Raw genomic sequence first — 27,620 nt, forward strand, 5'->3', positions numbered from 1 at the left:
TTACTTTTGGAATCGATCAAAGAAATGTGTGATCATGCGTGCCTAACCAAACCATTTTGTGTTCCATTAGTACGATGACGTCGATACCATGACGACAAAGCTTGGGGGCAAAAAAAGATGCAGCCATCAGCAGCAGTACTGAAAGAAAACTGCAGCTCAACTCCCTCTCGAGGTTGTGTGGTGATGAGAAACACAAACAATATTGCTAGTGAAAACTGCAGTGGCTGCGCTGTATTATACTGCACAACACTCCAAACTGGGGAGATCCATGGAGCGAGAACAGAGCAAAACACTGCTGATTCCGTTGGAAACAAAGATGCCGTCGCTATACGATGCATAGCTGTGTACCTAGTTTAGACAACCAAATCATTGCTGTGACATCACCTGTGATCTGATAGTATCACTGGTGCTACGGAACACACAGTACCAACTGACCAACTCCTGAACAGCATCGGACATCGCATCATGTCCTCTTCAGAAACAAAACAAGGATCCCACATGGCATGCCCTTGCTCGATCGCGTCTCGGGCCTGTTCCTCTGATCAGATCAGACGACGCATCCATACATGCATTCCGCTGAGATTTTTCGGGACCATACCAGCTACCAAGCTTTGCACAGTTCCACCTCCAACATTTTTCGCCGACGGCCGCCGACGCCTTCCCCTCGCGCAGGCCGGGAGACAGAGGGTAGCCCAGTAGGTAGGTCACGACTGTTGCAACAACTTGCAAGCCCGTAGGCAATTTTGACATGTGATTTGATCGATCCGGGAGAGACGAGCAGGACCAGCTGAGGGCGTCACGAATGACACGGCGCGTTGGTCAAGTCGAGCTCTCGATGATCCGTCTCCCCGCGCTCGAGCAGTCGAGCTGGTGATGCAGAAACACTTGAAGCAGGGCCGCCATGTGCGAACTGTCCCCTGCAGGAGGCAATTGGGGGTCTCGGCCTCATCAGATCGGCAGCGAGCGACGAGCATGCATGCAAGGTCTGGCGCCTCTCGTGGTCGGCGGTATGCTCGAGCATTTCGAGGAGCGTGTGGTCCTTGGGATAATGCAGAGCAGATCGCTGAAGCAACCCATAACCCATGTGAGCTTCAAGCCCTTCAGGGTTCAGGCCACCATGAAACCTCATTCAGGGAGAGGACTGCTGCAATCTGCTCCATTCTTGCAAAAACACAGGAGGGATCAGGGTGACACTGTCTCATCAAACTCAGCTGCCAGCAAGTGAATTACAGCGACGAGAATGGCAGGACAAACCCGAGCAACAGGCTGGTAAACTTGCCTTTGCCGTGCCGATGCCGTGGAGAAGGCAGGCGGCATCCTGGAACAGAGCAGGCCCCGGGGGCGTGGCGGACACCGCTTTTGGTGACGCGATCGCGCTGGAAACACACGCAAGTGCTGAGCCCGGGCGCAAGGGGACAGGCGGCACAGGACAAGGAGAAGCCAACAGGAAGTTACAGTGGAGGCTGGTTGTGTTAGCAGCAAAGGATTCGTCAGAAACGGACGGCATGCTGATGCCGCTCGTTTGCGGACAGTGTCAAAGCGCCAACCATCAGAGAACCACCCGAACCAACTTGCCAAAGTGACCACTGGCTTCTGCTGCAATGATCCTACTGCCATAGGGTATTCGGTAGTAATATACTAGTAGCACGCGACAACTGACTTATGCAGAATCTGAGATCGCATGCATCACATCATGGATGCATCTTACATGCAGATACTTGTACAGTAAGAACAGTGGGGTAAAAAAGTCAAAGTGTGCTAGTCTGAATCTTTCTGCAACCTCAATAGTCAAGACAAAGTAGATGTGCATTTCAGAATACCTAACCTAACCAGCTGCTGGCATTCTACAAATGTCTGTTTGTTGGCTTGAGGTAGTGTTTGGATCCAAAGTGCAAAAAGGGCAAAAGGGTAAAAATTTTGCCATTTGCCAAAAGTGGCAAAAGTTTTGCCATTAGGGGTGTTTGGATCCAAATGGCAAAAGTTTTGGCAAAAGCTCATTTAAACCTCTTTTCTCCTTTTTGCCATAGGGTGTTTGGGTCCAAATGGAAAAAAAAGAGCAAATTTTTTGCTATTTCCTTTTGCTATCTGTTTTTGCTGTTTCCTTTTTACCATAGGGTGTTTGGGTCCAAATGGAAAAAAAAAGAGCAAATTTTTTGCTATTTGCCCTTTTGCCAAAGGATCCAAACAGGCCCTGAGTTATAGATGTCAAAAAGCCCGAGGCCCGATAGCCCTGCACGAGACACGGGTTTTTGTCTCGTCCAAGCACGGCACGGCCCGATAGTCTACGTGCTCGGGCCGGCACGGTATATGGGCCGACGCCTTAGCCCGTCGGGCAGCACGGGCACGCTCTAGTTAAAAGAGCCGGCCCGGCCACGGCTCGTTAATCACCCCAACGGTCCAACTGCCCATACAAAACTCCGGCCTGCTAGCTCACTAACCCTAGCTGGTACACCTCCCATCGTGATGCACACACCCGTAGCACGTCGCCGCTCGCCCGCCATCCTTTCGCGCTTGCCTCTCGCCCTTGCCGCCTCCCTCTCGCTGTCTCGCACTTCGCCACCTGCCCGCCAGCCTTCTACTGTTCGCCTGTTCTGCACTCGCCTCTCAGCTCTCGCATCCCGCCGCCCTGTCGCCCGCAGCTCTCCCCTCGCATCCCGCCGCCCTGTCGCCCGCAGCTCTCCCCTCCCAGCTGCGTAGATCTAAGCGGCGCAGCCCCGGCATCATCTCCGCGCAGATACGGCGAGGCAACGAGCCCACATCATCTCCCGCCGTTGTCTTCATCTGGAAGTGTGGCGGCGGCGAGCGCGGTGGCAGGGCTTGTGGCGACGGCAGGCGCGGCGGCCAAAAGGCAGTGTCCGCATCGGCAAGCGCACACGGCGACGGCAGGTGCGGGGCCTCCATCGAGCGCACGGGCTTCAGCTGGCACGGGCATGACAAAATCCCCGTGCCGCACCAGTCCAGCACGGCATGGAATGGGCCCGTGGGCTCGTGCTTGGCTGAGGACGCGGCACGACGGACGGTCCGGCCTAGGCCGTTAGTATGGTCGTGTCGTGCCTGGCCCGGTCAGTTCGTACCCGGGCCAGACCGAGCTCGTGGCGAGCCGAGCCGTGCCAAGCGGCCGGAATGGCCGTGCATCGTGAATCCACAAGACTGGGAATGAATCGCAGATCCAAAGAGGGTTAAAAATTTGGGCGCCGTTATTATTTTTGGGTAAATCAGATACATATATGTACATGCACGATCATTGATGCCACGCTCACTCACAAGTTACAAAGGGAAGACAGACAAATACGAAGCTATAAATCTCTCTCTCTCTCTCTCTCTATGCAAACTATGTTACACAAACGCCTGAATCTTGAGCTCACTTGCCGGCGGCGATGGCGGCGCCGTATGACCGGCTCCTCCGGACCTCCTCCGGCGGTATAAAGGCGTCCGGCCCCAGGCCCGGGACGTTGAACGCCACGTCGTCGATGTTCCACGACTCCTCCATCCGCGTCACCACGCGCGCGGCGCGCACGCCCACGCCGAACCGGGCGAGGTGCGCCGTCGACGTGCCGGCGTGCGCGACGGCCACGGCGCCGTCCACGGCGCGGTAGTCCGACATGGCCGACGCGATGGTGGTCTCCCAGTACATGGCGGGCGCGCCGGGAGACTGGATCCGGGTCAGCTGCGAGTCCTCCAGCCGCGCCAGGAGGCCGCTGCGCTGGCTGAAGAACCCCGTCAGCCCGTGGCGGATCACCTCCGCGGTGCCGTCGCTCCAGCTGGAGAGCACCGAGGGCCCAACGTCAAGGCGCAGCACGAAGCAGTCCTCGCCGTCCACCAGCTTCTCGCCGGCGTGCTCGGCCGTCGAGAAGATGGACGCGATCGTCACTGGGTCCAAGCCCTGCAGGCACAAATAATCGATCACTCTACTGTCAGTGAACATGTAAATGGTCAGAATCTTGGCAAGCTCGCTGAGTGTAAATCTGCAAAGACTTCGTCTTGCTGAATACTGACAACTTGTAAAATAGTATATGTGCGCGCGCGCACATGGATGCAGCAAAAACACAATGGAAAAATGCATTTGTCAGCAAAGTTGAGCAGACAGATAAATCTCCTTGACTTGTTGGCATACATGTGTTTGGTGCTTTAGGACCACCCAGTGCTAGCAAATTTCAGAAGGGCAGATCAGATTCTCCAAGAAAATGGTAATCTAAGTGTGCCCAAGCCCAAGTGCGTATGAGCTTGTGGTCTGAAATTCTGCATCAGATAATTCTAAACGGGGAAACTTTCTCAGAACTTTCAGCTACTGCCATCGAGGACAATGAAACATGAAACAGCTAAGTGGGAACTGGCAGTGCATTCCCTGCATCAGGGTTTAGGTAAGAACATGTCAGTACGCCATAATTAATTGGAATGGGACAGAGGACGCTGCTGATATAATGATGCAGTACTGCTAAACAAAGCACCATTGCTTAAAATTCTCTATGATAGTACGAACAGCTAAGAGCCTCAACATATGTGCTGCATCCGTACAAGTCTCCGACATGAATACATTTGTTATCCATTTCCACAGGGATGGGTTGAAACTTAACAGTACTCAAGAAGACTGAACAAATTGTATGCTTTGAGTAGCCCACAGTCATATGCTCACTTGAGCTGTTCTTATTATCAAATTGGCCGAATGGTAGACCCTAAAACAACGACTCGAACAATAAACTAGTGTGTAGGCCTCATCAATCCAACGTTCAAACAGTTAGGCTTGATCAGATGTAACCTACTCTGCAGAATTTTATTAGAACGTTTGGTAAGCATCAAGATCATGAGAATCAGGACATGACCTCAGCACCCAATTTTCCTACTGCAAACTACAGTTGGATATGGTATAGCTTTGCTAGAAATACCAACTGATTAGCCTTAAGCAAAGAGTGTCAATGGGTCTAACCAAATAAAACACAAAATCTGGAGTTTATTTCCTTTCAGAGGATTAGGAACACTGTTTCATGGTCCACAGATTTCTCCAAATAAGAAATACCAGTGCATTTGCGTAGACAGCCGACCTGTATATTCTCCTTGCCAACAAGTTGTTCAGAAAAAATATAGGATTATTTTTCGTCAACTCCCATCCTCACACTGACATACACACCCCTAACGTACGTTCATGAAGAACCTATATACTAAAGAGGTTCCACTAGCCAAGTTGATCGGGATAAGCCTAAACAAAAGCAGCCAATCTAAGTTAATGATGAAATCAAGCTCAGTGATCAAACAAACATTCAGACATCTCACACTAGGCTGATGAAGCTCTTTATAAAAAAGAGCATCCTGCGGACAGAGATATTCTTATTCCAGCCCCATGTGATGGATGCAGATTAAAAGGCAGGCAAATCTCACACTACCAACTGCTAATCGTCTCTCCCCAGGTCAAACATGGACAGTTTGGACTTCAGTTCTCAGGCTCTCCGCTCTCCTGCAGAGCTCCAAGAAGAGCAGAGCATGAGGCAATCATGACATCAACAGTGTGGCATCCTGCAGATCCCAAGATAACAGCTGTGCAAGTGCAGAGCCCATACATGAGATACATCAGTTGCTCTTTTTAACAAAAGATTCATCGCATTCGCATCGAGTTGTTTTGTTTAAGGGATCTTCTCCTCTCTTTTTTTCCCCCACCATGTAGTACTGCAAAGCGAAAGGGCGTGCGCAAAAGCAGGAGGCTATTCGATCGATGGCATGCGAAAGCAGAAGAAAGCCAGCAATGGCGGCGGCGGGCCCCGCCTGTCATGGGCCAGGCTAGCTCGCAGCAGTAACGCTGTGCATGCGAGGCATGCCATGGCGATCGGCAAAGCGACGAGGGGAAAAAAGGCGAACGGAAGAAAAAGGAACATGGCATCACGATGCAAAACAAGAGATGCCAGGGGGGTTGGGGGGGGGGGGGTGCAGGGGAGCGCCATGATGCCAACCTGGAGAGCGCGTCGGAGTGGGCGGGAACCGCCGCGCGCGGCGTGGGCGCCGAGCCAGGGCGTGCGGCGCCAGGCGACGCGGCCGTCGCTGCCCGCCGCGACGCTCTGCCCGGCCACGGACATCTCGACGAGCCACATGCTGGGCGCGAGCTGCCACAGCACGAAGCTCCCCTCGTGGGCGCGCCCGCCGCCGCCGATGACGCCGCCTCCCCCGCCGCTGGGCTCCTGCAGCATCGACAGGCGCACCCGCCCCGACGCGTACATGCTCTTGACCGCGCCGTCCTCGAGCTTGCCGCACCCCGTCGTGGCCCTGAACTGCTCGATGATGTACTGCGCCGACGACGCCACCTGCACGGACGCACGCATCGCTCCTCCATCATTCCATTCCAAGCAAAGCAAACGCGCGCGTAGCGTACACACAGGCACAGCTGCGCGCGGCGCGCGGGAAGGTTAGCTGTTGATGCGGCGTGGACGTACGTGGCGGGGAAGGCGCGGGAGGAGGGGGACGGGGGAGAGGGGGCAGGCGAGCACGGAGAGGAGCACGCGGAGGTCGGCGGCCGGGCGGGCGTCGTCCCCGGCGGCGCCCCCAGAGAGGAGGCGCGCCCACCGGTGCAGCGCCGCGTGGAGACCCGAGCGCCGGCGCGACGCCTCCTCCTCCCCGCCGCCGGGCTCCTCCGCCAGCGGCTCCAGCGCTACCCTCGATCTCATCTCGCTCGCTCTCCGCCGGCCTCTCTCTCGCTCTCACTCCGGCCCGTGCGTAGCTTCTGTGTCAGGCTGCCGCGCGTGTCCGCTGCTGCTGCTGCTTCTCGTTATAAGAGGGAGGGAGGAGGCCACACAGGCCAGGGAAGCGCCGCCGCACGCGGTTCACCTCGCGGGCGCGTACACGAGCTGCCTAACGGTAGGCTTGACTGGTCCGTGGGCCCGAGCTTCCGGAGGGTCCGCGGTGTCAGTGGAGCCGCTGGGCCCGGCGCGCGTGTGGAGTGCGGGGAAAGGGTGGGAGGGTGGTGGAGACTGGAGAGCGTTCAAGGGAGGCAAGAAGAGGGAAGGATTCAGGGTTTGTTTTGGGTTGGGGAGCGGTCAAAATCTCGCTGGCGCTGGTGGCGTGGCCGTGGCAGCTCAGCGTCCGGCTGAGCCGCCCGCCGCCGTCCTGCTTCCCAGCCAAGCCAAGTCTCCTCCCCTCCAACGCCAGGTCGCCAGTTCAATCCTGCTGACACATATCGTCCGATCCCCAGTGAAATTTCCAAGTTCTTACCAGAACCGAACTGTTCTGTTCCCCGGTGAAAATCCTTGCGTTCGAAGCAGGCCATTAGCTAGGATGCTAGCCAGATCTTATGCACGGGTAGACGATGATGCCATGCGCCGCTCGCACTGTTGCGGCACAGTTGCTTGCGGCCTCATTTGCTATCTATCGATCGCAGTGGAGTGGCGCGCACGTTTGGTTTTACGAGGTGGACGTGTGCGGGAGCTTTCCTCCTTTCTGTTCTGGGGACAGGGGGATTTCGTTGATGTGCCCGGGCGGCCTCTTCTCCCTGGACGCGCATGCTGCCGCCGCAACCGCACTGCATGGCTCAGGTCGGTATGGCTGGCTCCCCCCGTTAGCCGGCGGCCGCAAGCATCGATGGCGGGACGCGACGGCGACCCGGCAACCCCGTGCACGCAACGCACGCGCGGGGAGCCGGAGGAGAGCCGCGCGCGGCCGCATTGATGCGCGGATGGTTGGGCTGGGGTTTCCGGGGGCGCTGCAACGACGGAGCGACGGCGACGCGGCAACAAACCAGCAGAAGAGCCTTTTGGCTTGCCCAACATGTATAGCTTGGCTTCTTCATCAATCCTGGACTAGAATCCAAGGTGATTTCCCCTTTCTCTCTGTTTCCTTTTTCTCAATTGCTTGTGCCTTTTTCGGTATGGACACGGAAGACCAGACGGGATCAGGCTTGAAGTGGAACTTGAAGATTTCCTTGCTGCGCCGAGACGTGTAATGCGTCTCTTGACTGGTCTGCTGCTGAACTCTGAAGAAGCGCGTTTAATTTGTGTTTATATATCCATCTACCTATCCGATTCCATCGATCGTTGTCTGAATCAGAGACAAAAGAATTCATGAGAAGTTCTCTGTCATGTTCAGCAGAGTATTGAATGATCGTGTTCACTGCGGGGGGTCTCTCCTTCCCTACATCGCTGACGAGTCATATCTCGCTTTAAAATCCTGCTGGCCTGTTCTGAACTCCCAATGAGTTTTCTGTAATTCCAGCAATGCAATGACAAGTGTGCGATCTCAGGGGGACGTGCAGGGCGCCATTGCTCAAGGCCTGAGATAATGGTTGCGTGCTTTATTGCTGGGCTCAGGTGCTGCCCAAGCAGCAGTAATCAAGATTCATTTATTCTACAGCCTCAGTGTTCTTGCCACAGTACACCAAAACAAGTAGTATTACTCTAATGTGGGATCTGATGAATGTTTAGTCAAATTAAGCTGCAACCTTACAGTACAAGGATTGATGACAACGATGTATTCAGCTACTTGCATTGTGCACCAAGCAAGTTCAACCAACGTAGTGGACGCAGAATATCAGTTTCCGGGTTACTGTCAGAATGATGGCACGGTAGCTGCTGCCTCGCCTGATCAACCACTGAAGTGACATAACGAAATCGCAATAGGCATAGTATACCTGTTCCTAGGAGGAGACAACATCGATCCATTGGAGACCATGATGGCATGATCCGTGCGAGTTCAAGTCCATCGTGAACTGACCGGAGGAGGGCGTGTCCCTTTCAGGCGACACAACTTGAGTGGCGTTTGGTTGGCAGGATCTGGAGAAGACCACGGAGGACTTTGGTTGCACTTGCACATGCTTCAGTGTGGTTAAGGATGTAAAGTGTGTGACTGCGTCAGCATCGCATGAACCACAATGACACACTTGATATTGTTGTGTTTTGGTTTACTGGGGAAGAAAGCATTTCTGCATTTGATACGGTTCTTGTGACTGTGTTTGTGACAAGAATGATCACTAGTAGCTTTGGAGTGTCTCCTGGTTACTGTTTGTTGACAATTTGCTGGATGGTTGTGCTGGTATACTTTCCTTGTCGTCACCGTTGTAAGCAACTAATTACGCTTTCTGATTCGTGGGATGGGGGGAAGAAAGCCGCTGTCACATTTGCCGACCTTATTCCTCCAGAAGAATCACACAAGCGCAAAGCTGATGCAAAAGGGGCCTGTGCAGCGAAGAGGAGAGAAGGACGGAGATAGTTTTATTTTTAAAAAAGGCGGAGATAATCATGGGCCGTAGATAGGCCATGAAGCCCAGACTGAAAACAAGCATAGGCCTCTAACTTCCTGGGCTCACTGCACCAAACATGTCTTCTCCGGCGAACAGGACAACCGGAAACTGCAAGCAAACCATCAGCGCCTCAGAGGCAGCGCCATGCGCGGCGACGTAGATAGCTAGTTGCTGACGCATGTGCTCGTGGAATGCACGGGCCCAGCGGCGGACTGGTTCAGTAGTTCGCGGGGCGGATGCAGCGGTTTCCTTCCCCAGGTCCTCGGAGAGGGAAAAGGAAGGGACTCAAGGGAGCATGGATCATGTTGCTGCTTTGCGAAGTGCAGGAAGAGCCGAAGCGGAGACGATGACTGAAGAAGAAGGCTGGAAGCCGCGTCCGGAATCCGAAACGCGACACAATCTCAACACGACAGCGCAGTCGCCGGTGGGGGTGGGCCGTTGGGAGCACGGATGCCAAGTTCTGCCACTGCATGTGAGGTGTACGGTGGAATGCTCGTGAGGTAACATCCTGCTAATTTGGCCTGGTTGATGCGTTTCATTTCACCTCGACGTGTGTAGCAGGCATCGGAGTCAAGGTATGGTGCTGGAGCAGTTATTTTGCTGGCCATCGAGTGCCAAAAGAATACTAAATACTTAGCAACAGATGCTGTTATTTACTGTTGTCCCTGTGGTGAGTGGCGACTGTCACCTGGATTATATGAGTTCTACTCGTACGCTTCTAGTTATGCACATGTCATGTTTTCTAAGTGATGTCTATTTTCAACACCACCAAATAGTATACCATCTTCCTTTTCTTCCTGAGAAGTGAGAACATCTAGGCACCTCAACCTTGCTTTGTTATTTATAGGGTCGAGGCTGGAGACAAACCTCCGCCGTGTTTTTGTCACTTGCCCTATTGCGTGGTCATTAGCCATTCACCAGTTATGCGTGGTTCCTCCTAAATCTACTCTCATTTGCCCTGCAAATTTTGCTCTTTCTTTTCAGCCCTCTGCCTCGCGGACCTCTTCTCAAGAGGCTCTCTATTGGATGGATGGTGCAAGAAATTTGAAGGTAAAGAGGTAAAGCTGATTGTTGATTGATTGAGCTCCTTGCCCTTTTTTTTTCTCCTTAGAATATTTATGTCAAGATTTCTTGGTCTCTTCCTTCTCTCCCTCCTTCTGCCGTCCATGCAGGAAACGACTTTTTAATCGTAAGAGATACAAGACTTTTCAAAGATCGTCTCTTGGTAAAATCACGAATAGCAAAGAGAAGTCATGAATCTGTTTCCAACACAACTATGTCGATTCAAAGAACCTTATCCCCCGCTTTCCTTCTTGACACAGGGGTGTAAAAGCATTCGTAAAGAAGTAAAGAACACGATTGTGGAAGAGATAGAAATGAGGAACAGCAGCAGGAAGACATATCAGGGGAAACGATAAGGAAAAGGGCGAGCGGAAGAAAAGCGTCACATTATTACAGTTTAATCAGGAAAATGGGGCTCTCAATCTCATACCCACCAGATGACTACCTTCCTGAGGATGATGACGATGATATGGACAGGCTCTTTGTGCGGTCTCTAAGCTTTGATAATCTTAGCACACTTGATACCCTTGAGTCACCAACGGCATTGCTTGATGCCCTGACTTCCAAGAGGCTCATCATACGAGGCTCTTTAAGCTTTGAAACAACGGACAGTGATCCGTTTCAAGCTGAAACTACGCTATCAATGGTGAGCCCTGAACCTGCAAAGAAGAGTGGCAACTACAAGCCTATCAACCTGCCAAGACATGGATCCTTGGATAATCTGCCACCAAATTCCCCGGTGATTGCGATGGTCAGCCCGAAACACCAGGCTGCAGCCATAAAGGTGCAGAAGGTGTACAGGAGCTTCAGGACAAGACGGCAGCTTGCTGATTGTGCTGTTCTTGTTGAACAACGCTGGTTTGTGCTATTCCATGCGTTTAATCATTCATTCTCATACTTGATATGGTGTTTTTCTGATATTGGGGCAATGGTAACTAAATTTTATGAATTTTGGTGCTAAAACCAGGTGGAAACTACTTGATTTCGCACTGCTCAAGCGCAGTTCAGTGTCATTCTATGAGGTACATAAGCCGGAGACAGCCCTCTCAAGGTGGTCTCGTGCCAGAACGAAAGCTGCCAAGGTAAATTCACGTGTTTACAAATTATGCTACATAACCATTATTTTGAGCTTGGAACTGTGAATTGCTAGCGCAGTATTATGGAACTTTGAGCTCATGGCATTATTGTGATCCTTTTATTAGTATTAATCATTTTTATAATATTGTGAACTTGGTAAACTGAACAGGTATAACTAATTTTATTCTGCTGTTACTGGTAAATCTGGTCTGGTGTTTTCGTATTGTTGAATGGTGTCATTAATGGGGCAACTGTTGCCATGAAGCTGATATGCCGAACTGCTGAAACGATGCAATCTGTTTTCCATAGGACTACTGGCACATTGTTATTCTAGTACTATTGATTATTGAATACCGACTCTATCGCTGTTTTTTTTTTCTGCTTTTGCTTCAGGTGGGGAAAGGTCTTTCCAAGGATGAAAAGGCTCAGAAGCTTGCACTGCAACACTGGCTCGAAGCAGTACGCATAAAAACGATTCCCTTCAAACATTAACTGATGACAGGACATCATAGATAACAATTCATTTATGTTGACAGATTGACCCTCGACATCGGTATGGTCACAATCTCCACTACTATTACCAACATTGGCTACACTGTGAGAGCAAACAGCCTTTCTTTTACTGGTATAGTTCATACAAGACTTTTAAAACTATCTCCAAACCAGATGAAGAAAAGAAGTTAAAAGTTCTCTGAAATCATGTTTTAATAGGTTGGATATAGGTGAAGGAAAGGAGGTTAATATGGAGGGCCAGTGCCCAAGATGGAAGCTGCTGCAGCAATGCATCAGGTATCTTGGTCCAGTAAGTGCCTCGGCCCTCGCACCACTGAATCTGAAATCCCAAAGCTGAAAATCCTGCATATCCGAACACCAGATGATTTGCAACTTTGTGCAGAAAGAAAGGGAAATCTATGAGGTCGTGGTTGAGGACGGAAAGATGATGTACAGGCTGAGCCGGAAAATCGTCGATACGATTGAGGGCCCCAGAAATGCAAAATGGATCTTCGTGCTGAGCACAACGAGAATTCTATACATCGGCACCGTATGCCCAACCCCACCACCACCTTGAAAGCAGATAGAGAATAGGACTTGAACCATGAATCTGGCCTCTAACAAATTAAACAACTACATTGTTGCAGAAGAGCAAGGGCACATTTCAGCACTCGAGCTTCCTCGCTGGTGGAGCCACATCTGCTGCGGGCAGACTGGTTGTAGAGAATGGGATTCTAAAGGTGCATGGATCTACAGTTCACTACCAGCCTCGTAGTGTTTACTGGTACAACACCGAACTCACCTGTCTGATTCAGTTGAACATCTTTCCAGGCTGTCTGGCCACATAGTGGGCACTACCGGCCCACGGAGGCAAACTTCCGGGAGTTCATGGATTATTTGAAGAAGAGGAACGTGGATCTTACAAATGTCAAGGTGACGAAGCAAACGGAGTGCTACTTTGCTGTATATATATCATCTTTGCCCAGGAAGAAAAGCCTATTACATTGGCTCTTTTTTCTGACACGATAACATCTTTATGTTGTCGGTTTTGCTACAGTTGAGCCCAGCAGAAGACCAGGAGGACGAGGGGCTCAGGCACAGGGGTAGCCTCTCCCAGCTCAACCTTATCGAGAGCAGCGATCCCGCGAGGCAAGAAGACTCCAAGCCCCAAACCCCTGGCGCCGACCAAGACAAGGCCATAGCCAACGCCACGCCGGTCACGCCACCCTCCACGAGCGGTGATACAGCAACCACCGCAGGAGTAGGAGGAGGCACGCCAGTGATGAAGAGGTCCTCGTCAGGCAACCGACTGCAGCGCAAGCGCCCGCCGCGGCTGACGGTGAACAAGAACCAGCTGGGCAAGGGCGCTGCCGAGCATGGCGCGGGAGCATTCGGGGACTGCCTGGACTTCTGCAAGGAGAACCTGTTCCGGGGCGGCGAGGGAGGCGAGGAGTTGGTGGTGGTGCCGCAGGAGAAGATCCTGCACCGCATCAACTCCAAGATGACTCTGCACTCGTACCAGCTCGGGAACCAGCTGTCGTTCCGGTGGACCACCGGAGCCGGGCCGAGGATCGGGTGCGTCCGGGACTACCCGCCGGAGCTGCAGTTCCGGTCGCTGGAGCAGGTCAGCCTGTCGCCACGGGCCGGCGCAGGGCCAGCCAGGTTCGGGACTTCGCCCCGGCAGAGCCCGTGCGCGCCGCTCGTGTCGCCCACGCCCGGTGGCCTCGTCCCGCCGACGTACGGCGCGGCGGGGACACCCACGTCGCGGCTGCAGCACGGTGCAGCCTAGTGGCGCGCCATTGTCATAACATGAACCATATGAGAGAGCTTCTAACTAGCACAACAGTGTGTGCACTGGTTAATCATAATTTCTTTTGTGAATCATAGTTTCTTTTGTGCAAGAAACTGCTTTTTTCCCTTCGTGCCTCCCCGAATGGTGCGCGCGATCCTCAGTTGGGAATCCTGAGTTCTTATTTTCTTCTGCAGATCCTCAAAACACTCGGGCACACCGTTGTACTCATGAAACATGAGCCCTCTTGCCCTACAGTATGATAGAAAACATAATCAACTCATTAATTGGAGGTATCTTGTTCAATACTACTCCGTGCTAGTGATGAGGTGCCTGAGAAACCTTACCATTCGCGATGACTGCAGTATGTAAGAAGATGATCAGCAATGGTGAAGGGCCCGCACAGATGGTCGAATCCTCTCCTTCATGTTGTGGACCTTGCAGAACATTGTTGGTCGCTTGAACGATTTGTCGTTGAGTGCCAGATGACATGATCTGGGGGTGGCGCAGAGAAGTAAACCGATTTACTACACGGGGGCGAGGGGCGGGAGGTCGACCGCGGCGCGCGTGAAGGGGTGGAGCACGCGGACGGTGGTGTCGCGCTTGTGCAGGAGGAGGAGGAGGCCGTCGGTGAAGTCGGCGACCCTGTAGCGCCGAGCTCCGGGAGGCTGACCCTGAGGCACCTGGCGGTGCGCGTGTGGAGGAAGGTGATCTCGCCGGCGTCGTCCGGGCGCACCGCGTCGCCGCCGAAGAGCGCGACCCAGCGCCGCGGCCGGAACCAGTAGTTCCGCAGGGTGGGGTCGCGCGGGGAGGGCGTGCAGGCGCGCCAGCCGGAGCAGGCGCCGCGGAAGGCGATGTAGTCCACCACGTCCGCGCCCAGCACCCGCCAGGCCACGTCCGCGCGCGCTTGCCGGCGGCGACCGGGCACAAGGGACCTTTGCGCTTCCGTCCGGCTGTCGCCGGAGCAATTAAGAGCTGCCGCCTTTCTCGCCATCCCGCACTGTTATTCAGGCAGGTAAAAGGTCGGGCATGGAATTACCGGGAGCGAGCGTCGCCCTCCCTCTTCCGTCCCGAGCTATATAGGATGGTTGGTCCACCCCCTCTCTCCGGCGCAGACACCGCGATCCGATCGGAAACCCGAGTCCGATCGGAAACAATAGACCTGGGTGGAAGATACGTTTATACAGATCCCAAAAATTCGAACTGCATTTTAAATCTAGAGACGGGGATATTGGAGGAACGATTGACCTGGCGAGGTCGCCGCCGCCGGATGCTGAAACCCTACCCTGCTCTGAATGGCAGTGGCGAATGGTTTGTGGCCCACGACACGAAATGTAAAAATTTGAGATTACACGACGATCAATCAAAATCGTTAAAATAAACTCGTTCCAACAGATATCCTAGGCCAATTAAAATTTGCGTCATCTCAGACAACAGTGGATTGAGATATACTCTCTCTATCCTATAAAATTATCTATAAAATAAGTATAGTTTTAGAAGCTGGGCACTGGAACCTTCTGTCCTAAAATAAGTATAATTTTAAAAGTTGGGTACGGAAATTAAGAAGGGGGTAAGAAAGTAGAAAGTGCACGTGAAACAGGGAAGGGGTAGAGAAGAAGAGAGATAGAGTTATATTGAAAAACCAGAACTACAATTATTTTAAGATGGAAGGAGTACCAGACAATGATCCAACAAACATCAGAGCGATCAACAGAATCAACAGCATCGCTATTCATGCATTGACAGACACCAGGCTCCAGACCAGACACTCATACTGCTGAGATAACGCCAAAACGGCTATGACTACGCCACATAGTAGATGCTTGTTATATCACCAGATAGAATAAAACCTTGAGATTCAGCTAAAACCTTGAGATTCAGCTGGTATTTAATGATGCATTGATAGGGCTAGTATAGCAAAAGATAACCATGTCTGATGTCTCAGCACAAGTGCACTTTCAACCTGGATCATAAAACAAAACTGCAATCTTATCACCAGGCTTACTAATCATAAGGCAACTGTTCTAAGGGCCACACAAAGTTTGACAAACATAGCTCAAATCCGACATCCATCTCCATACAAGAACCACCAAAACCCCAGTTCCCTCAGCGCAGCCTCCTGGCCTCCCTCTCGGACTCGAGAAGGGTGAGGATGTCACCCTCACGAACCGGGCCCTTGACGTTCCTCATGATGAGCCGGTTCTGGTCATCCAAGAACTTCACTCTGACCTGGGTCACCTGACCCCTGGAGCCGGTCCTGCCCATCACCTTCACCACAACAGCAAGCTTCACCTGGGTGTCCATGCTGCATTGATGGAGGCACATGTCAATTGTCAAGTTGCACATTAGTAACCAGAAACTGTCTAAAGATTTAACAATATGTAAAGAACGTGCCATATTTATTGTCCAGCACATTACTATGGCAGCATGGAAGATTTGTTACGAAATGCTTGCTCTAGAACAATTCAGAATCTTTACCAGAACGTTGCATTCAAAAGACTTAGACTAAACTACAAGCAGCAAACAATTTCTAGTTTCCAACATATAAGTTTGCTAAACAATCTCGTACAGCCAAGTATCAATATATTAATTACACTGCAAAGAAAAAAACATGCTTCCACAACAAACTCTCTCTACATTCATTATTATTGTAGCATCTAATCTAACAAATAAAGCTGGCACAATAAATATCAAAATATGTGTTCTACACTGTGCTGCTTTACGAACAACATCAAATCAAATTTTGAGAAACCAGACACAGACCATATCAATTAGCAAGAACACACAGACACAGCAGTTTCCAGCTTACGTAGCATCCACCGTATAAATATCACGATAATCAGTGCCAGAATTTGTTGGGCTAGGCCAATTTGTTGAATCGGTGAGGATTAGATGGGTTTGGGAATTGGGATGCCTGCGGGTGTGGAGTCTTGCAACAGGATTGAGCAACCACGTCAGAGCTAGGTGGTAGATGCCATCCCTCTTGCTCGTCAATTGAGCTCAACAACAAGGTAAGTGGCACAAGCCACGTTCTGCGCCTCATGTTAGTTCTCCGAAGAGCAGATCGTGCTCGTGCGCCAGCAGCGACTAGCGCCACACTTCGCCTCCGCTCGCCCGGCCCGGCCGCCGACATATACAAGAGAACACCACCAGGCCGTCGCCCCCCGCTCACCGGCGTCTGGCCATCGCAGAACGCAGGGCGCCGCTCGCCTGCTGTGCTCCTGGCGATTCAATTAATCTACCGCAGAACACCGCGTGCCGCTCACCCGCTGTACCTGACGATCTAATTGATCTCCCTACTGTTTGTTTGCCCATTGGGTAATGGGCAGGATGATCTCAAATGGTAACGGGTAATTTCAGGTATCGGCACGGGAAATTCAAACTCTACACACAGCGGCAACGTTGCACATGAATCATGGCTCCCAAACAGCAGAACAAAATATAAACGCACAACAGGGTAAATTCTACAGATGCGGCGTGCCGCTAGGGATGGAGAAGAGAAGGGGCGCACCTCTTGTTCTCGCGAGGATGGAGGCCGACGAGCACGCGAAGCGAAGAGCAGCGGCGGCGGCGCGAAGGGGAGCACTGGACGAGGAAGAGAACCCTAGGCCTGCGCTGGCTTCTTATCTAGTGGGGGGGGGGGGGGGGGGGGGCTTGAAGTCACCGCGGGCCGGATGCGAGCGATTCTGCGTGACCGCCTTGCGTGGGCCTCATCGAAAGCCACCTCGCCGTAGTAATGGGCCGAGCCGAGCTGCAGATCGCGCAGCTCCCAAAGAAATAGCCCAGTTTGGTCCAGTTACCGATCATCCCCCTGAAACGGTTAATATGCAAATCTTGGCCGTATAAGTCGGATCCAACGGCCAAGAGGGACCCCAGGGGTGGACGGTATTTCATTTACCGTCCACCCTCGGTCGCTAGTTCGTCTCACGTCCGGCCAAACGCAGGGTCGGGGGTGCGCCAGGCGCGCCGCCGCCGCAGTCCGCGGTGCCCGCGCTCACGGTCGCCCTTTCCGTCCGCTGAGGACGACGCGCCGATGGCCACCTCCTCGTTGGGATGGTCATCCTCAGCGCGCAGGAACTCCTGGACGCCATGAACGCCGGGCGTTCGGGATCGGCTCGCCGCTGCTCCTGTGCGGCCATGCGCCCTTGCCCGAAGTCGAGGCCCGGTGGCCATGCCTCTGCAGCCGGGACCCACGGCGTGCCGGCCTCGGATACGTTTGCCCGAACCGGGCGCGGCCAAGTCTGTCGTGGAGGAGTGGCGCGCGCGCAGCCGCGCACCGACGACGCGACGATGATGAACGCAAGGGCCGGCCCGCTGATGGAATCAGGTTACTTGGCTGATTGGCTGATACAAATGCGTCGCATGTTCACAGCAAACAGGCATTCAGGCAAACAATGCTGATAAAGATCAGAAACCAGAGGCGCTGGTATAACAAATTCAAGCCAGCGAAACCCATCGTCTAGCTTGGCTTACACACCCGTACGCTTAACACCAGTAGCATACAACAGTAAAGCAGCACAACACCAACACGAACGTACAGGTTATCTGTCACGAACTATTACAGCATGACACATCCCGGTGATTTCTTGGGGGAGCACTTGACAGAGGTCTAGAATGAGCTAGGCGACAGCTCCGGCACGAGCAGGAGAAGGTAGCCTGCGAGCAGCGCCGTAAGCGCAACGCCGTTGGTCGCCGCCGAGGAGACGCGGCCGGCCCCGTTGGTCGCCTGCAGCCCGCGCGAGTCGGTCGTCGCCGTCGAGTTGTCCTTGGCTGCCAAGAGAAACCAGCGGCTGTCAGGTCCTACAGGCTACAGTGGAATTCGGTCGAGCAAATTGGACTTATTTGACAAAGAAATAAAAACACGGTGAAGTCGCAACTCCAAGTGTGAAAGTGCAAATAAAGAACGCTTTAATTTGCAGGAAATTGCCATGTTCACGTGACAAAAAGAAATGGATCGCTGCGTGCAACATCTTCTACTGTCCACTGAGTTTAGTAGTCTTTTTTGTAAGGGGTTTTGTTCTGTCTGAAATGGTGTAGATGACAGGCAGGCTCACCTGGGGCAGCAGCGGAGCCCTTGTCGCCGCCGGGGCTGAAGACGGCGGCGTCTTTCGATCCCGGAGGAATATGCAGGAGCTCTGTAAAACAAAACACACATTTTTTACTACCGTGCACCGATTCATTTCCATGGCTTGCAGTTGCACTGTTGCAGTTGCAGAACTCGAAGTAGAACAAGATGTTGAGTGAGAAAAAAAACAGAGAATAGTCCAGCTGCATCTTTTCTACTGCCATGGAAGCAGTTCTGCATTCCCATAACCAGCACCTATTGCAAGATCCAGTTGCATTTCCACGGCCGGCTAACCGCTTGCTAAAAACAGAAGACAGACAACGATACGAAACACAACAGGCGCGTGGTGCCAAAACCAGGACTCGGATCACGAAACGACTGGCTCACGCATCGCGCCTGCAGACGGACGGTTGTCGCATGGCGTCACCGCGCGACCGACCACTGGCATGGCATCCAAGGAGAACTCAGAGAGCGAGAGAGAGCTAGAGGTTCCTGCAGAATGCAGATCCCCAGCTGGCCAGCTCGAAGCAGCCAAGCAAGTAATAAGCAAGAGCAGTAAAGGGACGGGGAGGGAGCGTACGGGCGCAGTGGGAGGCGTTGGCGCGTGTGGCGCCGCAGGCGGAGGGGAGGGCGAGGGCGAGGGTGGCGTTGATCTTGATGCCCAGGTTGGGGTCGTCCTTGTCCTTGACGAGGACGCACAGGCACTTGGGGCTCTTCCCGAGCACCTGCCGGAGGCCGCCGCAGCAGTCGGGCGGCGGCGCGCGCGCCTGCCCCTGCACGTACTGCAGGCACGGCGCCAGCCCCACCAGCTGGTCCGCGCACTCCGTCTTGTCCGCGTTCATGTCGCCGCCCGCCAGCGTCGCCGCCGCCGCCGCCGCCACCGCCACGACCACCGCCCACTGGGCCGCCGCCGCCATCGTCGTCTTCCTGGCTCTCTCTCTCCCACTCGCTCTCTTCTCCACTGGGCCCTGGTTGTGTATCAGCTTGGAAGGCTTGTTGTTCGAGCGCTCGATGGCAGTGGGTGAGTCTGTGTGAGTGAGGTGACGACGGGTTGGTGATGGGGGGAGTTATAGCAGCCGGCCGGACGGGGCGAACAGAGCAGGAGTAGCAGTGGTGTCGTGTCGTGCCCGCGTGGACAGGCGGGTTCGCAGTGGCGCACTGTTCGGGCACTCTGAAAGATGACCGGGACCGGCAGGCCCAGTCGCCCGGCACCAGCAGTCCTGCCGCCGCCAGTAAAACGGACAGCCGTGGAGTGTGGTGAAGTGGTAACTGCTCGTCTGCTCCAGTGAAACGAACGGTCAAAAAGGCCACGGTGCAACTCGAGTTTTGTGTGCTGACCGAGTGACATGAGGCCGCACAGGAGCAAGCTCATGCCTGTCTGCCTGTCTGAGTTCCGTCCAACCAACGAACTGAAATCAGAAGAAATGGCCGAATGGGCATGTCGATGGCGCTGCCAAAAATGCGATCGATCCCACAAGAATCCATTCGGAACTGTTGCCAACTCTCGCCATCGCGCGTGCTCGCCGATGAGCGAATGGTGGCGGGGCGCAAAACGAAGCCGGCCACTCGATCGCCGATCACTCATGGACGGGAGCAACGCATGATGACATGATGCAAATACAGCAACAGGAGCCCGGGTTTTGATTCTTGGCATGATGGCTAGCGGAGGGTGGGAGGAGCAGGCCACTGCAGCTCCCAATAACTTCTGCATTCATCCTCCCCGTAGGAACTGGTGAAAGCCTGGAAAACTCCATGTGGCATGTGCACTAGCTGCCATAGTGACATCCAGACGGACAGCAGCAAAGACGGGCTATTGCGCCCGTTACCATGGCCTTCTTCATTGACGCACCACACGCACTAGAACAAACCGAGGGAAAGGCAGCAGGATGACACGCAGGCGCAACCAAAAAAAGAACGCTCTGAATTTCTGGTTGACTCTGAAATTTACATGGCCGAACAGAAAGAACATCCCTAGACCTAGAGGAAGCAACCAGTAAAAAGGAATCAGATTAACATCAGGGACAGTGTGTCAAAAGTGGAGGCAAGCCAACTAATGCGGCTTTAACTTTCATGTACCAGGGACAGCAGAACCAGCAGGAGCAGTGAATTTTCGGCAGCATATTAAACAGGCTACTGTAGATAGGGATTGGCGTCAAGCCGCTGCCAGCAGAAGTGAAATCAAGACTGACACGGTGCCACTTGCTTGGGACGTCCTTCCATCCATTTTTGTAGTACAGAGTACAAACATTTTCCAACATGCCAGCCTGAATTACTTGGTCCTTCAACAACAACCCCACCAGTAAGTTCACCTTTGGGTGTTCCTATAAAAAACTGAGCAAAATTCATTTCTGCCAAACCATTTTCAAACATGCCCCTTACCTTGGAAATCAAAATAAATTGTATAACAAGTTCAAGGTAGATAGAGATGGATATTCCAGAAACAAGTAAACCGTCCGAAAGGACAGATCAAATTTCACAGTTTTCATTCAATATAGCCTCCCGAATGTGTAGCTCAAAATTCTTGCAACAGCCTCAACAGGTGCTGTTCCATGTACTCCACGATAACCCAACAGCACTTTTCAACTAAGCATCTCCAAACAACAACTACGTCTACAAAACAAAAGTTGCCCCCCCCAGACAACAGAATTTACAAGTCACAAGAAAATGAGACATAGGAAGGGATCATTTCCAGTTTGTAAGAACTAGATTCCATGGTAAGAAACAAAAATGTGGACAATGAACTCACACTGAAGGTGAGGGTGAGAATGTGAGGCTGGAAAACTAAAATTGTCATCCAAATCTATTGAATTATTTCTCTTTGCAAAGATATATCTTCTATAGGAAGTCATATTCCAACTAGAGCCACTACAAAACATCAGGGCAGCATGTAAAAGGGTGAGGAAAATCACAAGCCTCTTTCCCTTAGGCTTACTCATTCTTGACTTCCACGAGGGCACGTTCTCTTCTGATTGTTGAGAATCCCTCACCTACAGCTCCTCCTGGTGAACAAGAATGAATAGGATATTAAAGATGGATGGTAGGACTTGCAACAAAGCTAATAACAAAACAAGGATTTTACTCCTTAATGGTAAAAATGGGCAACATGAGCACATCAACAGTAAAATTGTAGACTTCAAAGTTTAAATAGCATAGAGGACAAGAATATCATGCAGGATCAAGACATGCCCGCATATACTAATACGATTTGTAGCAGCTCGAGCATTCAGCTGAGCTCCACAAGCAGCATACCACTCGCAATATCATAGGGGATGATCCATCCTATTATTTACAACAGAGAATTTTATAAGTAGTAGTCTGCCCATACCTAAAATTATCGTCTAACTCTAGGCGTGCACCGGAATTCTGCTAGGAGTGCGATATGATCCGATGACCATTCAGGAGAAGGAAGAGCCGTGTCTTTTCTCAAGCTATCCTCATCCAATAGTTCCAGTAACGACTCCACTGTCAATGAATCCGCTGAAATAGTAGAGCACATTATAAAAGACAAAGTTAACAACATCTACTTATTCCATGTCAACAGATAGACAAAGTTAAAAGAACACAGCATAGCAAGCGCTTGAACCAGCTCAAGGATTTAAGCACTGACCTGTGTAAAATATGTAATCGATGGTACCAGTGAAATCCCTTGTGCAATTTGTGAACAAAGGCTCATTTGTCGTGGGGTCCATCCTCCTTCGCTGGTGATCCAAATCATAACCAACACTAGCCATCCTCGCAAAAGACGAGTATGCACTGACCTATGAACAAGTAAATCTTCTGTTCAGAGCCATGGCCAGGGGAGAGAGAAAAAAAGGAAACCAACTGGTAAGAGCCATGATAGCCTAATTGTACCAGAGGAAGTTGGTGTGTCAGTTTGCTTAGTGGACGCAAAATTCCAAGAGGATCTACTGCCAGATCTGGATGCAATTGATCAACTTTGCCCATAGCAAGAAGCCCATGTGATGTACTACATGAAGAACATGATTGTTTACCATTAAGTATTCACATTGAAAGACAACAATTACAACACAAACAAAAAGAAGTGATGCTAGTATCTAACAAACCTTCCAGGGATTGAATTAAAATCTCCACAGACCAACATAGGAATATCCGCACTTACGGCTATTTTTTCCAATCCTTTTAGGAGGGTGTGTATCTACAATAATTTCATAGACATGAGATTCATTTGTTTAAGAAAAGAAATGATGTCAAAATATGTGCATGCGTGTGCGCGTTTTTGGGGGGCGGGCATGATTCGAACCTGCCACAGCTTCACATCTTTCAGGTCATGATGGATATTTATATGTGTATTCGCCTGTTTAGCATAAGCAAACAATTCAAGAAACAAATGAGATCCACGGGGCATAAAACATGTTATTACTATCCCTGGTCTAAAATAGATGCTATCCTGTGATGGACATAGACAAACTTTCAAAACTTTGTACATTATTATACATAAAAGTATTTAGCTGTCACATGAAAAATGGTATGAACAGATCATCATCAAAGTTACCTCTATATTACTATAAGTGCATATACTTGAATAAATATTGGTCAAATAAGTGCATTGGATTCTAAATGACAAGTAAATAGGAACAGAACTGGTAAAAGAGACCCACGCATGGAAACAAGATCAATTCATATGTTTAAAAGAAAAAAGAAACTTGTCGAAGGAATAACCAAGTAACCGACACAATCTTGTCAAAATAGTTATGTTTGCTACCCGTCAACTGAAAACTATTCTCCAATCTGTCACTGAAATTTATTTCTCTATTTCCACTGTTCGGTAAGGATCTTGGTTTCCTTATCATTCCCGTCAGGTCAAAGATGGTTGAACACCTTACAGATGTAATCTGGCAGAAGAGAGCATGGTTCTCCTTGATGGGAAAAGGAAAGCTTTCTCAGTAGCAAACATTCTGCCAGCTACTCACAACACAACAGAGAAACTACAACAAAATCTAAAGAATCTAGAACTAAAGATTATCAGAAAAACAAGTTGTATATAGTAATATTAAGCTTACCCATGGGTCATTGTGAACAGAGATAACGCACACATAGTCCTTTCAAATAACGAGTACACCACAACTATTTTAAATTAACAAAGATACGGTTGATTAATCCAATGTATTATTTTTTTCTAAACATGAAAGAATATAGTGGTGCTCTAATGTTCATTAAAAGGACCTGAAAAGCTTGCATGAAATGGCACCCTTCATCTAGACTCAAATGGTTTCAGGGATAAATAATCAGCCTAATGGAAGTGATTTGATCGTCTTCAAAAGCAGCAGAGATATTGTTGACAATTCTAACCCCAATAATAAGGAAGCACTTACCACACAAAGAAGCTGTCTTTTACTAGGATTTTCAGTCCCATGGTTACCAAATTTAGCTTCTAAAACTGCAATTAACGCAATATTATCCTGCACGGCAGATAAATTATTAGAAGAATAGTTAGAGGAAAGGTAATGCCTAACCATGAAGCATGTAAAATATATTTGTAGGTTTCAAACTGGTTGTACCTTAACCAAACGAGTTAGAGCCAACTTCTTTTGGGCGGCAGGAATAATAGCATCAGTTAAAGACTGTGCAGCCTTGTTAAACTCAACCTGCAAAGAACAATGTCCCGGAAGTATTAGAATGCTGATAGTCCAAAGGGTTGCAAAAATACTAAAAGGCACCCACCTCATATTTTTTGACATGCGAAAATCTGTCCCTTCGGAAAAAAGTAGCACAACCATCAATTGCTTGAGGAGTTCCTGCGTAAATCTGTTACAGCAATACTTATGAAATTATGCACGACATCATACTGGTGTTTTACTGCAAATGAAAAAGAACCAGACAAACCTCTGTTGTCCTTTTTTTATAAAGTGCTTGATATCCATGTTTATCAAGCTCTGGTGCAAAAAATTCCTCAAAGTGATTATTTTGTACCTGGAAATAGTAACATACAGATCACCTTCACAAACATAAGGATGCCATGCTTTTATTTTGTTATTGTCTATGAAAATGCTCATGCTCTCTCTATTCTCTCTGAAACATCAATCATATGACAAAAGTAACAATTGTCAGGTGTCATTTATATGGGTTGAGAGTTCAGAGGAGGATGTAACCCAATCAAGTAGCAAAGACCAAAGAATTCAAAGTAAGTTCAGAAGTCAGACAGAAATGTTGTGATAATACTTCTTCTCATTCAAAAGAAAGATGATGAACAATATCCTACCATATGCCAAATTATTATTCTAACCTCTGCATTTTTTAGTTACTCAGAAATAACATAAGGAAGAGTATTTGACGGTGTCATGAAGCAATGGAGCAATGCTAGAAATTCTGATGGTATTTATCACAAATTGTCAGGAATAAAACAACATCAACTGGTTCTTAAGATCATGATGCTGAACATAGTAGTTACAATTTACTAACAAATAAAGAAGTAGTTCCAATCATTCAACTTCAAATTATGAAAAGAAAAATAGCACATGTACCTCCTGAAGGCAGATAATGTCAGCATGGTAACCAATAATTTCACGCAGTAAATTTTGTCTTCTGTAAGCCCATGAAAGTGCCCAAGTTGGACAATAGCTGTACGTATCACTTGTCGCGTATGTATCAGCGAGAATATTGTAGGATAGCACAGTGAATGTCCCAAAAGAAGAAGCCCGGCTATCTAAATCAAAGTGCCCCATAGCATCAGCTGCATTCACAGGGATCAAGCGACGTGGAGTGGGGGTTGGTGCTGGGATCACACGGGATGTCATGACGGAAGTAGGAGCTCCGACGGTCCCCCTTGTTTCCAAATCCACAACTACACATTCAAATCTTAGTACATGCCCAATATCATCAGCGGTTGCTGTATATGTCCGAGAGCGTCCCACTTCGAACCAAGTTTCACCAGAACTCTTTTCAGTGCCTGTTGGATACACAGGTGTAGGTCCATTATTAAAACCTGAGCTCTGCGAAAGATTTGGTGTTGAACCAGACAACGCTGCACTAATAATCCCTGAACTCGAACTGCCACTGCCAAATCTGCCAAATAACTCCTCCTCTTCTGTTCCATTTTCATTTAAAGCACTGATAGCACGTTCGTGCAGAACCCTGTGGTGTTGCCAGGCATCACAGAAGCACTTAGCAGAACAATGGTAGCTCTTCGCAACAGGTATTTTTGACTTCAGACACCCTATGCACTGAAGCGTTGCTTGTTCTGTTGGGTGTACACTGCAGACAGCGGCTCTTCGATCACTTTGTATGCGGTACCTTCAAGGAGGAAAATGAATATTCAGCCATTCATGGGTATTGTCTAAAAAGTTCAAAACTGTGTTAGCATAGATTAAACAAGAAACTCTGGGAATCATGAATGAAAGATTATTGTAAATTGTGTGACGTATGGAGACTCCACGCTATAACAGGAGTTGATTCATAATGCAAGTACAGCGGATACATGAATTTCTAAGCAACGTTCATGCATCCTATAAATACCACACTGGTGACAAAGTTCGCTGGCCTTAAAGAACCATAAGAAGAGAACATAGTAACCGCAAAATAAACCTTAAGCATCCAACTATTCATATATCTACCAGTCAATATGCACTAAACCTTAAGCATCCAACTATTCATATATCTACCAGTCAATATGCACTAAACCTTAAGCATCCAACTATTCATATATCTACCAGCCAATAACTCAATATGCACTACTGCAAACGACTATACCATTGTCATAGATGAAGCTGGAACCAGAAAATTAACTATGCAACTAAAAGCATGCAAAATTTCGAACTCATCAATTTACTAATGATTTTGCAGATATGATATTTATCTAACAAGAGCCATAATAAGTAGTCGAACTAGTTACGTATCTAGCATGTAGCATCCTATGAGCATGCAATAATATCACACAAAACCCAGAAAACAAACATCATTTGAACAATATAGAGCTTGAATTTTTCATATTTCATATGCCTAACTAGAATGTGAGATGTGCTAAAAATTGCAAATAATTCAGTCATTCTCGATGGAGTCAAGTATTGGAATGGTGAAAAACCATTACATCAATCAGCTTCCATTCAAATAGTTGCTCAAATGAAAATACCGTGCCAGGTTTACTAAAATTGTCCTAGCTGCAAGACTGCAACTGAAGAGAATGCTTACCACTTGTAGCGCATGAAGTACCCATCCACAGGAGAGGCCTCAGACACGTCGTCGGTGAAGATGCCGCCGTCGGGGCGCCGCAGGAGCACGTACGGCGTGATCTCGCAGCCGACGATCGGGATCTCCGACGGGAGGTGCACCCGCAGCACGGTCAGCATCCTTCCCCCAGGGGCGGGCTTCACCTGGGTCATGGGGGTTCAGCTGAACCCCCAAAACTTTCGAAATCAACTCCGCCCGCACCTCGATTAGATACAGGGAACTGCTACGATGCCAGCACGAATCGATCTCTTGCGCGCCGAAGAAGACGAACCCTATCGAACCGAAAATGAACGGATTGGATTGCGTTAGCAGGGCAACACCACGCAGCACACAAATCGACGTCTACCTGAATCTGAATGGAGAGGAACAGGGATTCGGGTTCGATTGGAAAGCGCAACCAAATCCTCCCTCGCATCGAAGGAACCCATCGGAGCAAGCACGGGTTACTAACCAACACGAGCAGGAACCAGTCGTCGTCCAGATGGTGGTGGATCTCCGGCTCGCTAGAGCGATGGAGGAGCCGCGGACGGAGGAGCCCGCGGAGGGGAAGGGGCCGGCGGCGGCTGGGCTTGTGCTCGGCGGCGAGGCTTTGTGGGGTTAAAGCCCTGCTGCGTCCATTTGGAACTCTTGAGGAAATGTGGGACCAAGTCTGATTGCAGCAACACGTTCAACTCACACAATCAAACTTCACACCCATACCCATGTTACATGAACGGCAGTACGGCACCGTTTCCTTTGAA

General features: G+C 50.1%; 5 protein-coding genes and 1 pseudogene across 8 annotated transcripts; 1 reads left to right on the forward strand and 5 right to left on the reverse strand.

The window, feature by feature from the left end:
* Positions 1-3,177: 3,177 nt before the first annotated feature.
* On the reverse strand, positions 3,178-6,755 carry LOC112874272. Its single transcript, XM_025937505.1, has 3 exons — positions 6,417-6,755; positions 5,940-6,287; positions 3,178-3,883 (listed from the first exon to the last, which is right to left on the reverse strand). The coding sequence occupies exons 1-3, from the start codon at positions 6,645-6,647 to the stop codon at positions 3,362-3,364; spliced, it is 1,101 nt and encodes a 366-aa protein (XP_025793290.1). The 5' UTR covers positions 6,648-6,755; the 3' UTR covers positions 3,178-3,361.
* Positions 6,756-9,300: 2,545 nt separating this feature from the next.
* LOC112874269 (IQ domain-containing protein IQM3-like) lies at positions 9,301-13,761 on the forward strand. Its single transcript, XM_025937502.1, has 12 exons — positions 9,301-9,711; positions 10,196-10,269; positions 10,384-10,436; positions 10,534-11,131; positions 11,241-11,355; positions 11,744-11,809; positions 11,887-11,975; positions 12,062-12,152; positions 12,246-12,392; positions 12,490-12,582; positions 12,674-12,775; positions 12,900-13,761. The coding sequence occupies exons 4-12, from the start codon at positions 10,683-10,685 to the stop codon at positions 13,629-13,631; spliced, it is 1,884 nt and encodes a 627-aa protein (XP_025793287.1). The 5' UTR covers positions 9,301-9,711; positions 10,196-10,269; positions 10,384-10,436; positions 10,534-10,682; the 3' UTR covers positions 13,632-13,761.
* A 253-nt stretch (positions 13,762-14,014) lies between these two features.
* On the reverse strand, positions 14,015-14,778 carry LOC112874277 (annotated as a pseudogene).
* Positions 14,779-15,482: 704 nt separating this feature from the next.
* On the reverse strand, positions 15,483-17,258 carry LOC112873097 (40S ribosomal protein S28). The gene is made up of 2 exons (XM_025936122.1): positions 17,143-17,258; positions 15,483-15,936 (listed from the first exon to the last, which is right to left on the reverse strand). The coding sequence occupies exon 2, from the start codon at positions 15,933-15,935 to the stop codon at positions 15,738-15,740; it is 198 nt and encodes a 65-aa protein (XP_025791907.1). The 5' UTR covers position 15,936; positions 17,143-17,258; the 3' UTR covers positions 15,483-15,737.
* Positions 17,259-18,032: 774 nt separating this feature from the next.
* On the reverse strand, positions 18,033-19,722 carry LOC112877979 (protein YLS3-like). Its single transcript, XM_025942356.1, has 3 exons — positions 19,277-19,722; positions 18,686-18,766; positions 18,033-18,401 (listed from the first exon to the last, which is right to left on the reverse strand). The coding sequence occupies exons 1-3, from the start codon at positions 19,611-19,613 to the stop codon at positions 18,241-18,243; spliced, it is 579 nt and encodes a 192-aa protein (XP_025798141.1). The 5' UTR covers positions 19,614-19,722; the 3' UTR covers positions 18,033-18,240.
* Positions 19,723-20,680: 958 nt separating this feature from the next.
* LOC112877975 (carbon catabolite repressor protein 4 homolog 2-like) lies at positions 20,681-27,530 on the reverse strand. 4 transcript variants are annotated; one of them, XR_003225619.1, is made up of 15 exons: positions 27,332-27,530; positions 26,842-27,152; positions 25,179-25,947; positions 24,541-24,627; positions 24,379-24,462; positions 24,216-24,302; positions 24,030-24,116; positions 23,394-23,573; positions 22,958-23,011; positions 22,761-22,852; positions 22,549-22,663; positions 22,304-22,454; positions 22,022-22,173; positions 21,629-21,695; positions 20,681-21,017 (listed from the first exon to the last, which is right to left on the reverse strand). XR_003225619.1 is itself a non-coding variant. In XM_025942349.1 (14 exons), the coding sequence occupies exons 2-13, from the start codon at positions 27,030-27,032 to the stop codon at positions 22,028-22,030; spliced, it is 2,043 nt and encodes a 680-aa protein (XP_025798134.1). In that variant the 5' UTR covers positions 27,033-27,152; positions 27,332-27,530; the 3' UTR covers positions 21,129-21,695; positions 22,022-22,027. The 4 variants fall into 4 exon arrangements, 2 of the variants coding, with proteins under 2 accessions (XP_025798134.1, XP_025798136.1); XR_003225618.1 differs by having other exon boundaries at positions 20,681-21,027; XM_025942349.1 differs by lacking the exon at positions 20,681-21,017 and having other exon boundaries at positions 21,129-21,695.
* Positions 27,531-27,620: the final 90 nt, after the last annotated feature.

Source organism: Panicum hallii, chromosome 9, assembly GCF_002211085.1.
Source record: "Panicum hallii strain FIL2 chromosome 9, PHallii_v3.1, whole genome shotgun sequence".
NCBI lineage: Eukaryota > Viridiplantae > Streptophyta > Magnoliopsida > Poales > Poaceae > Panicum > Panicum hallii.

What these genes read in the sequence shown, in the direction of transcription:
- LOC112874272 (XM_025937505.1), bottom strand. Translation starts at nt 6,647, where the DNA reads ATGAGATCGAGGGTAGCGCTGGAGCCGCTGGCGGAGGAGCCCGGCGGC. An exon ending in TCCCGCGCCTTCCCCGCCAC is followed by an intron (nt 6,288 to 6,416) that starts GTACGTCCACGC and finishes GCGTCCGTGCAG; the next exon opens with GTGGCGTCGTCGGCGCAGTA. An exon ending in CACTCCGACGCGCTCTCCAG is followed by an intron (nt 3,884 to 5,939) that starts GTTGGCATCATG and finishes TTGTGCCTGCAG; the next exon opens with GGCTTGGACCCAGTGACGAT.
- LOC112874269 (XM_025937502.1), top strand. Translation starts at nt 10,683, where the DNA reads ATGGGGCTCTCAATCTCATACCCACCAGATGACTACCTTCCTGAGGAT. An exon ending in GTTCTTGTTGAACAACGCTG is followed by an intron (nt 11,132 to 11,240) that starts GTTTGTGCTATT and finishes TGCTAAAACCAG; the next exon opens with GTGGAAACTACTTGATTTCG. An exon ending in CCAGAACGAAAGCTGCCAAG is followed by an intron (nt 11,356 to 11,743) that starts GTAAATTCACGT and finishes CTTTTGCTTCAG; the next exon opens with GTGGGGAAAGGTCTTTCCAA.
- LOC112873097 (XM_025936122.1), bottom strand. Translation starts at nt 15,935, where the DNA reads ATGGACACCCAGGTGAAGCTTGCTGTTGTGGTGAAGGTGATGGGCAGG.
- LOC112877979 (XM_025942356.1), bottom strand. Translation starts at nt 19,613, where the DNA reads ATGGCGGCGGCGGCCCAGTGGGCGGTGGTCGTGGCGGTGGCGGCGGCG. An exon ending in CAACGCCTCCCACTGCGCCC is followed by an intron (nt 18,767 to 19,276) that starts GTACGCTCCCTC and finishes TTTGTTTTACAG; the next exon opens with AGCTCCTGCATATTCCTCCG. An exon ending in GGGCTCCGCTGCTGCCCCAG is followed by an intron (nt 18,402 to 18,685) that starts GTGAGCCTGCCT and finishes TTCTCTTGGCAG; the next exon opens with CCAAGGACAACTCGACGGCG.
- LOC112877975 (XM_025942349.1), bottom strand. Translation starts at nt 27,032, where the DNA reads ATGACCCAGGTGAAGCCCGCCCCTGGGGGAAGGATGCTGACCGTGCTG. An exon ending in AAGATGTGAAGCTGTGGCAG is followed by an intron (nt 22,853 to 22,957) that starts GTTCGAATCATG and finishes AAATTATTGTAG; the next exon opens with ATACACACCCTCCTAAAAGG. An exon ending in CGATTACATATTTTACACAG is followed by an intron (nt 22,174 to 22,303) that starts GTCAGTGCTTAA and finishes CTACTATTTCAG; the next exon opens with CGGATTCATTGACAGTGGAG.